Source organism: Cucurbita maxima, unplaced genomic scaffold, assembly GCF_002738345.1.
Source record: "Cucurbita maxima cultivar Rimu unplaced genomic scaffold, Cmax_1.0 Cma_Scf00010, whole genome shotgun sequence".
NCBI lineage: Eukaryota > Viridiplantae > Streptophyta > Magnoliopsida > Cucurbitales > Cucurbitaceae > Cucurbita > Cucurbita maxima.
The window spans coordinates 2922222-2932374 of record NW_019272026.1 but is presented as its reverse complement, the minus strand read 5'-3'; the positions used below and the strand labels follow the sequence as shown (position 1 = coordinate 2932374).

At 34.6% G+C, this 10153-nt stretch overlaps 2 protein-coding genes across 2 annotated transcripts; both read right to left on the bottom strand.

Annotated features, from left to right (window-relative positions):
* Positions 1 to 17: 17 nt before the first annotated feature.
* Positions 18 to 4016, bottom strand: LOC111485209 (uncharacterized membrane protein C776.05). The gene is made up of 8 exons (XM_023131985.1): positions 3632 to 4016; positions 3392 to 3511; positions 3176 to 3233; positions 2979 to 3079; positions 1840 to 1935; positions 1666 to 1759; positions 832 to 1069; positions 18 to 735 (listed from the first exon to the last, which is right to left on the bottom strand). The coding sequence occupies exons 1-8, from the start codon at positions 3725 to 3727 to the stop codon at positions 369 to 371; spliced, it is 1170 nt and encodes a 389-aa protein (XP_022987753.1). The 5' UTR covers positions 3728 to 4016; the 3' UTR covers positions 18 to 368.
* A 1388-nt stretch (positions 4017 to 5404) lies between these two features.
* Positions 5405 to 7955, bottom strand: LOC111485128 (phenylalanine ammonia-lyase-like). The gene has a single exon (XM_023131861.1). The coding sequence runs from the start codon at positions 7769 to 7771 to the stop codon at positions 5636 to 5638; it is 2136 nt and encodes a 711-aa protein (XP_022987629.1). The 5' UTR covers positions 7772 to 7955; the 3' UTR covers positions 5405 to 5635.
* Positions 7956 to 10153: the final 2198 nt, after the last annotated feature.

Genomic DNA, 10153 nt, shown 5'->3' with positions numbered 1-10153 from the left:
AAGGTAAATCTAAGAACTATGACCCGAAGAAAAGGAAGCAGTAATATTCTCATTAATCAAAAGGTATAACATGTCCAAACCTTACCACTGTTTGTGATGCGTGTGGATTAAACAAATGAAGTAAATACAAAAATCTTAAACGTTTAAAGTATCTATTCTTCACAGCCATTCTCCAATGTCTATGAGATGGAAACACAAATGAAAAACAACTACTTGATCACTGATATAGCAGCTGATTATGAAAAAGCTTGTAAATACAGAACTTACAACAGTCTTGGATCAACATTGATATATATGTGTATATGTATGTTTGAGAGAAAGATCGAACTCGTACCAGTAAGCAAAAACCCGTGTGAGCAAAATGGCAACTAAGACTGCAAGGTTTGCCTTGAAGCAGTGTCGGTGACGATTTCGTCTGCTGCAGGAACTGGGAGATGATTTTGATCGTCTTGAAGTGGCTGTGTTTCTGTTTTCTTCTTCTCCTTCAGAATCACCTGCCTTGGCATGACCTCTAACAAAAAGCTTCCTCCATTCCAGACGGCGGCTGAAACCTTTAGCAGCTGGAAAACAACGTGCAACCGATACGACAAGAAGATTGGAACAGCCAATGCCATCGTCAATACTGTAAATATTCCCTGGAACAAAATGTACATGAACAGACGATTCTGATCTCCAAGCAAACCACTTAATTTCCACCATACATTGTTTGTTTTCTGTGCCCTTTTGGACAGTTCCCTGAAAAACCATAGAAAGAGGGTATCAGCATGACTCAACACAAATGCAAATGCTTTGGCTAGCAGTTTAATTGATTTTTGGTCACACAGGGAGGACCTGTATGAAGTCATGACTTCGGGATCTCGTAAGAACCTTTGACGACGCAACACGTTGACAATCAGAAAGTAAAGAATCTGCCAGAGAGTATAAGCAACCAAAGGAACTACAAACAGCCATGTCCATAAATATGACTTGTCCTCTACATAGGGCCATGAAGCTCTGGGGGAAGTTTTTTCAGGATGCATGGCTTTAAATGTAGCCTCGTTCCACCATCTAATGGTGAAGAAAACCAAACCTGGAAGAGCAACGTCGAGTATATCATTAAGTAATAATACCATAAGAATCAGAAATATTGACTTGCGAGTTCAATGGTCAATTACAACATCCTACACCAAACTAAAAGAAAAGGAATTGTTATTAAACAAGGGCTACATCATTAAATGATATACTACAAACAGAGCACAATCTCTGTTGTTGGTGATTATAACTTTGAAATTCTCGAATATTCGTGCAATAAATGGATCCTTCACAGCATTGGAAACATAACTTTCAACTATCAAGTACCAAGGCTTATGCTCAATTATTGCCTAATTCATGAAACTATGTTCTAAAGTCTGAAAAGAAATTAAATCATGAATGTAAATTACATTTGTTTCATCAATCGAAAATATTTTTTTCAAAAGCTGACAGAAGCAGGCATATCAGAGTGAGCAAAAGATTGGACAGAGCTTTGACGACCGACATAATTATTTTCGTTGGTATCTGTTCATATACAGACCACCTTGAAGCAAATTACTCCGTTTTATAAGCAAGCAAAGGAACCTTTTAATTAGTTTTTCTTTCCAGGTAACTTCCGCTAGATATGTTAGAAGAAAGGAAGAACATACTCACCAGGAATTAGATGTATAAGAACACTGACTATTTTATCAAAAGAACTAAAAACCAAGCTACAACGCCAAACAATGATCGCCCATGCTAATGGTCCCTACAGCAATAGTTAAAATGTCAAAATGGAGGTAAGTGAATTAAATTTCCAGTCAGGTTACAGAACAGTGTAATACTAACCTCTGCAAATGCGAAGCAAATCATGAAAAGTTTTTCATTTTTTGGATATAGAAGAAGATCAACAATGAAAATCGTGTTTGCATAATAGCAAAAATCCTGAATCAGGAACATAAATATGTTAGCTCCTTAACATGAGGGGCTTCTTGATGATATACAATCAAAATGATAGTAGCCATTCAAGCAAATGAACTTTAGGTACATTGGAATCCTATTAAAGGGTGTGATCAAAGGAAACATCCTATCAGAAGTGAAAAGCCAAAGAAGAGTTTCTAATTGACATTCATCTATTAGCAAACAATATAACCTAGAGATTTGAAAATTGACCAACTCCAATTCTCGAGCTCGGAAATCACCAACCCGTTTCCTCCATTAAACCCAACCACGTAGGCATGCTTCTTCATAACTCCACCAAACATGCTGCTGTAGTTACTTTACCCAAATCACATTTAAACATCCTAATCCACTAAACTTTTAAACATCTTGTAACAGCCCAAGCCCACTGCTAGTAGATATTGTCTGCTTTGGCTTGTTACATATCGTCGTCAGCCTCACGGTTTTAAAAGGTGTTTGCTCTTCGTTCCCCTCTCCAACTGACGTGGGATATCACAATCCACCCCCTTAGGGGCCCAGCGTCCTCGCTAGCACACTGCCTCTGACTTTGATATCCAAAACCCACCACTAACAGATATTGTCCACTTTCGCCCGTTACGTATCACCTTCAATCTCATGGTTTTAAAACACGTCTGCTAGGTAGAGGTTTCCACACTCTTATGAAGAATGTTTCGTTCCCCTCTCCAACTGATGTGGGATCTCACACGTCTCCTTTCCATCCACACGATTCAGGTCGATGACATCTTCTGGATGAGGGTCATAACTGTCTGAATCAAGCACATGTTTGAAAGCCAACTAAATGATCTATCTCCTTCTATGGTTGCTAGAACCCAAGCTTCTAAACTATATCCAAGAAAATAACACTTATCCAGCGACTATCCGATTAAAAGTATCTGAAGTGTCAACTAGACCATGATTTCATATTGTCTAAAAAGAACGTTTACAACTTCCATGGAAGAGAAAAAGAGGGGAAATGAAAAAAAAAAAAAAAAACAAAAAAACAAAAAAACAAAAGATTCAATGCTTACCAAGAGGTAGTAGTGCCATTTCTTGAACCGATAGTATATCCAACGAAGAGGGACAAAGGTAACATAAAAAAAACAATATACATATGGAATATCCTGAGGTCCTGATCAGAAAAATAACCAAAAAAATTGAAGGAAAAACATCAATCTTGCAAGAGATAAAGGCATCGCAATCTATTGATTCAGATCATGTTACTCACTCGCTCCTAACAGGAAGCAAAATCCTCCGAAACCAAGAACTCCGAGCAGGTGCGTGACCTAAAAATAAGTAGAAAAACGCGCGGAAAGTCAGATTCTAGAAGAAACAGAATCGAAGCGATTAGAAACGAATCATTCTCGCGATGGCGGTAAATCGAAATTCAATAACATCAAAACAGTACTATTGAATCGGTTCGGCAATACAGTGAGAGTCAAACCTTGTTAATGAATCTTTCGTGTTCTTCGGCCTGCTTAGCGATCTTAACCGCCTGTTTGGATATGATCTCTTTCGTCTGAACAGCTTGTTTCGATAGCATCTCCTTCGTTTGCGCCATTTTCTGCGAATCGAATCGTTCACAAACCAAAAACGCAAAAAATCCGAATGTAAATCATCAGAAAACAGCATCGACAAATTGTAAAAAGTGAAGGCAAAGAAAAACAAAAACAAATCAGCACACCTTGGATCGTTCCTTCAGCGCCTGCCTAACCTGTTGATACGAGTCTCCATCTGTATACTCCAAGATATGTTCGTTCTGCGCCATTTTTTCTACCATACAGAGATTTCAGAAACAAAGAATCGGAAAGACGAATTTGCAGAATGGTATAGAAGGAATGTAATCTCTAACAGGAAGAAGGCCAGCCCTCGATTGCTGTCCAAAACTATTTTGCTCAGATTTCAAATGCAATCCAAAAGAAAAACTACTTCGACAAAGATCTTCGTGTGATTTCTTAAATTAATATCCCTGAATTCCGAATTAAAAAGAATATATACATTGCGTTATAGATTGAAGAACCCGTGAATCCTATTTTTCACATTTCTAGAACCTACCAATCGGCAATCAATTGGAACACAATTAAAATCATACAAGATTTTATACCTTTCCTCATGAACTAATTTATGCATTTATTAAATGAAATGATCAAATAAATAAAAATAAAACTTATAACAATAAATAACAATACAACCTAAATAAACCCCTGATTTAAATAGAAGTTGAAAATTTATGATTTTAATATAATTTATTTGTTCAACGAAATTATATTTACATAAATACAATAATTAAAACATGGTTTCAGTTACAAATATCAAATATTTTTCATTTTTATATTAATTTTAAAAGTAGAGTTAGTTGAATTCTATTTTCGAGTTGATTTAGGTTGATCTAACTAAAAAATGACAACTGCGAATCAGTTCTAATTTTTATTTTTTAAAAATTAATTAATCGTATAATTTAAGTTAGATACTTATTAAAAAAAATCTAAACTTAATTTATTTTACATTTTATTATTAATTTAATATGTTTATTTATTTATATTATATTTTGTTACCCGTTTTTATAACATAGATTAAAATATTGATATTATAAAATAAAATATTTGATAATAAAGGTAAGCTTGATGTGATGTTTCACGAATGAGCACCAAGTGGCTTCATTGATGACGTAAGTGTTTTCTGATTGGTCATAAGTTATACAATGGGACACGTGTCAGATTTAGACATAGATGTCGTTCACAATCTTTCATGCACTCATTGCATGCCACGTAGTTCCTACGTGGCAGTAGGAGAACAAAAGCTAGAGCTCTATTTAAATATATTTGGTTTTTTTGCCTTAAATATATTTCAACCGTTTGTGATATATAATTATTAACTAAAACTAAACCGATATTGTTAATATTTTAATTTAAATATTGAATCCTATTATGCAAAATATATAAATACTTCAAAAAAAAAAACTATAAATTTTCATTCTAAATTATTTAGAACACAATCAATCAAAATTCTCCACGTGGAATTTAACGGTGTGCAAATAAGTGGGATTGGGAGTCATAACATGCGATCGTAAACCAAACTGTAACGACCCAGATCCACCGCTAGCAGATATTGTCCTTTTTAGGCTTCCCCTCAAAGATTTAAAATGCGTCTGCTAGGAGAAGGTTTCTACACCCTTATAAATGGTGTTTTGTTCTCCTCCCTAATCAATGTGGGACATCACACAAACAATGTGCAGCTGTGAGCAATACAATCGTGCCAATGGTGTGGCATGGGCCTGCGATACGGTGGTGCAAGCTCGACAATATGGGAGCGGTGACAGCGTTGCGAAAAGAATCAGAAGTAAACCCTAAAATGGAAGGTTGAAGCTAAGAGTATATATGTGTATATATATAGTATCTCTTTATAATACTCGGTTCGATTCGGTTTGACCCGGATCTTTTCTTTTGAACTTAAAAACTCAACTCAACATTAGTGATTCGAGTTCAGTTGATAAGGTTGAATTTTTAGTTCGGTATACACCCTAGTTGATATAACCTATGACCAATAAGTTAACAATCTTTATCTGTTCGGATTGACCCGTAACTTGTTGACCAATAAACACTATATTACAACGAACTTGTTACAAATATCAAAATGAAAGCCATAAGAACTAAACATAAAATTGGGAACAAACCAAATCACAATTGCCCTAATTCTTCAAGCACTCAAGCACAACGTTTCCAAGCTTCCCTTCATTAATGGCGTCCACCACTTTCTCAATATCTTCTCCAGGGCTCACCTTCTTCGCTCCACTGAGCAGCTGAGTACCAACTTCAGTCCTCACAAAGCGATAGATCGGGTAAGTGCTGCATTTCTTGATTCTATTTTCCACTAAGAATTCACCATTCTCAAATCTCCCCCTCGCAGTTTCCACATCGTTTTCCAATTTCTCCTTTAATTCCTCAAGAAACCCCGGGATTTGCTTGAAAATTGCAACGCCTGTTTCGTTTCCGTTCTCGTTTTTGGCTGTTGCAATCCCTTTCAGCGCTCTTTGGACTAGAACTTCCAGTAATTTTGGCATTAGGGCGTATGAGGTGTTCGTAGGATCATCGATGTAGGAGAAAACTGGTTCGCGATCGATTACTTGCAATAGATCTTTCTCGCAGAATCGCGATTCGGTGAGAGATCCGTAGTCTGTGACGTATAGTGTTCTTCTGATTGTTTGTAGAACTGCATTTCTGACAACTTCCCTCATATTTTCTTCTTGTTGTCTTAAATCGATTGCCTGGCAGAGCGCCACCATGTATGTGGCGGACATGAGCTTGAGAATCTCGATGGCTTCGGCGGATTTTCTGGCGGAAATTAGACCTAGAGAGTTTACATCTTGATTGTGTTGTTCTGCACTCTGGACATGAGTTGTGACAGGGTTTGCTAAGTATTGGAGCTCGGAGCAATAAGCAGCCATGGCGATTTCCGCACCTTTGAAGCCGTAATCCAAGCTAGGGTTTGGCCCACCGCTCAAATTAGACGGCAATCCATTGTTGAAATGATCACAGACGAGTTCGGAGAATTGGGCGAACATTAGCTTACCAATTGCAGCGATGGCGATTCGGAGATTATCCATGGAAACTCCGATTGGGGTCCCTTGAAAGTTTCCTCCGTGCAGAGCCAGATTCCGGCTGACATCGATCAATGGATTATCATTCACAGAGTTGATCTCCCTTTCAATCGAATGGGTTGCCATTCGAATGACTTCGATTTGAGGTCCAAGCCATTGTGGGGAAGTTCGAAGTGCATAGCGATCTTGTTTTGGCTTAGTTAATGGGTTGTTCTCATGGCGGATTTTTGCTTCTTTCATGAAGTCGCTTTGGTTCAAGAGAAACTCCATGGCTGCTGCGGACTCAATCTGGCCAGGGTGATGCTTGAGTTTATGAGTCAATGGGTCTGCAAATTCTGGCTTCCCGAGCATGGCTTCACAGAACAAAGCAGAGAGAACGACGGCTAAAAGAGCTAAAATATTGGCGTCGTAGCAAACAGTGGCGGCCACGGCCGACCCGACAGCGGTTCCGTTGACAAGAGCTAAGCCTTCCTTTGCTTGAAGCTCAAATGGGCCTGCAATTCCAGCTCTGTTGAGAGCTTCCATGGCAGTGATCTCATCCCCTTCAATGGTGGTAACCTTGGAATTATGCCTTCCAGTGATAACACCAGCAATATAAGACAATGGAACAAGATCTCCAGAAGCTGTGATTGTCCCTCTCAAAGGCAATTTAGGTACCAAATTCTCATTCATGAGCTTCACCACAGCTTCAAGAATTTCCCAACGAATGCCCGAGTAGCCTTGCATCAATGTGTTCGTTCTAACAAGCATGGCTGCCTTTGAGTATCCAGATGGAAGATTATCCTTTCCAATAACTCCAGCATTGAGGAACCTAATGAGTTCTGTTTGGAGGTCGGCCGCTTTGGTCGTACGCCGGTGAGAAGTCGAACCAAAGCCAGTGGTAACTCCATAGATATCAGTTCCACTAGAGATTTTCTCAGCAACCCATGTTGCACTTTTGGCCACACGATCATGAGCCACAGCTTCATTCAAGTTGACTTTGACATTGCTACGACGAGCAATGGCAGTGACTTGAGCGACTGTAAGGGTGGCACCTTCAATGTCAACAGCTCGAGTGTCTTGAAACTCCGATAGCATACGACAAACCTCCTCGAGATGGGTGTGGCTGAGAGCGTTCGCAGCCTTGTTCCAGTAGTCGGAGGGCGAAACGGAGGAAAATGATTTTGATTGAGGAACGGAATCGGGTTGGTAGAGAGGTGAGGAGCAGAAGAATTCAGAGTTGGCCATTAGAAGAAGAAGAAGAAGAAGAAGAAGAAGAAACTAGCAAAGAAGAAAGGGTGAGTGAGTGCACTAAGAGTACAGATTCTTGGATGAGTTGTGGCCTTTGGAGGAAGAAATGGGCACGAATTTATAGCAAATTTTGACCGTACCGTTGGTTTCTAACTTCTTGTCGAAGTTGAAGATGAACTTAGAAAAGTTGCAATCACAGAAGCTTCCCTTGCATGAGAAAAAATAAACTTTATTAATTTTTTTTATTATTTTTATTTTTATTTTTATTTTTATTTTGCATGGTAATTTCTTAAGGAAATTCATGGCCAAATGAGGTGAGATATCTCTTAAAATTAATTTTTATTAAAATTTGTTACATAATAATATTAACAATTCTCATGCTATAGATTAAATTTAAAATTTATTAAAAGTGTTATAACTAAAATTGAAATTTGAAAGTAATTAAAATTAAATGAGTTTAAATTATAAGGGCTAAAATGTTATTTTAACCTATTATTTATTATTTATAAAGTAGGTTATAAAAACTATTGCAAAAGGTGACCTTCTCCTAATAGTTATCTCTATTTTAATTTTCAATTTTCTAATATAATTTATATTAAAAATATAAAATGTCATAATAAATCTAATAATATTTTATAAAAAAACATATAATATAATATTAATATTTTAAAAATGATTTATTTATTTAGCGGGGATTGGGATAGGGTCGGGGATTGAGTAGGGTCGAGAATATATACTTTTAAAATAATAGTAATTGACAACCTCGTGACATGACATTTCTATGTTTTAGTTATATATGAATTTTGCCTTCACATTTACCATCTTTTTTTTGTATTCTTTTTTTAAATTCCATCATTTTTATGATGTTTTTTCTTTTTTAAAATGTGATTTTCATTTTTTCTCCCCACAAATAATATTAAATTAGACTTCACCCCACAAATAATATTAAGTGTGAAAAAAATATATGAGTGTTCTGACCTGTTTATAATAATTATATTATTTAATTTTCTAGTCAACATATATTATTAAAAAGAGGAAATTGTTAAGGAGTTTCTCTCCCGTAGAATCTTCCTTTGTTCACTAAGTAAATAAAAAAAATTGCATAAATTCCAAGCATATTGTAACGACGCAGACCCACTGCTGTAAATATTGTTTTAAAACACAGAAGGTTTCCACACCCTTTAAAAGGGTAGTTTGTTCTCCTCCCAACTAACGTGGAACAACACATATATATATATATATATATATATAAATAAGTCAACTCTATAAACTCGTGCATATATACAAATATACCTACCTAATTTTTTTTCATTAAAAAGTTTATTCCATAAAAATTAACATAATTATGTAAATTAAAATGACGTTACCTCATCCAAGTCTTTGGTGGAACCCACCCGATGGAAAATCAAGTCCTAGCTAGGTAGAAAATATGTGGATATGAATTAAATAATATATATATATTAGAAATTTCCATTATTTATTTTTTCCAAAAAGAAAATAAAAAAGAAAAAATGGTCAATTCCATGTGAAGTTCCCCACAATTTCTTTGCAATTTCAAGCCTATGATAAATCATTGTTACGTAGAAAATATGTGGATAAGAATGAAATAAAATATAGATTATAAAAATATCTCTAATATATATATATATATATATATATATTCTAAATTTTGATTTTTTTTTTAATAATACTCTTCGATTTTTAAATATGTTTAAAAATATATTTACGGGTAGATTTTGATAAAAATCATTAGTTTTATTTTAAAAATATTCTTAAATTTTAAAATATTTTATTAATTTTTAAATTTTTTTTAAATACTCCTATCTTTTATACCACGTTCAAAAAATATATATTTATAAATACCTTTCGTTCATTGAGGCCACTAAAAAATCATTTTTATTTTTAAAAATTATTGTTAATTAAAAGTAGATACATTCGTTCTCGACAATTTAAAATATTTTTTTTTTTATAAAGAACACAATTATTATTATTTTTATTTTTATTATTATTTTGTAATTTATAAGAAGTCTTTAAATTTTCTATAGGGTTGGAAAATATGGCTTTGTATTATCCACGTGTATAATTTTAAATTTTTTTATTTTATATTTAATAAGTACATAAGTTTGACATCTAATTTTTTAAAAATTAATTTATTTATATTTTAATATGAAATAATATGATATATTGATATTTAAATACAAATTCATAACTTTTCAATTTTGTGTATAATTAATAAAATATATCTAAACATTTAATTTCATTTATTAATTATAGCTCTTGATATCTACACTTAATAACAACTAATAAATTTAATTTAAATTTTCAATATATTCGTTTCCATAAATATTAGAAAATACAAAAAAAAAAAAAAAAAAAAAA

Excerpts from the sequence above, each read along its gene's own strand:
- LOC111485209 (XM_023131985.1), bottom strand. The coding sequence starts at position 3,727 with ATGGTAGAAAAAATGGCGCAGAACGAACATATCTTGGAGTATACAGAT. Across the intron at positions 3,512-3,631 it reads CGCTGAAGGAACGATCCAAG|AAAATGGCGCAAACGAAGGA; the intron begins GTGTGCTGATTT and ends TTCGATTCGCAG. Across the intron at positions 1,936-2,978 it reads AATGGCACTACTACCTCTTG|GATTTTTGCTATTATGCAAA; the intron begins GTAAGCATTGAA and ends TTCCTGATTCAG.
- LOC111485128 (XM_023131861.1), bottom strand. The coding sequence starts at position 7,771 with ATGGCCAACTCTGAATTCTTCTGCTCCTCACCTCTCTACCAACCCGAT.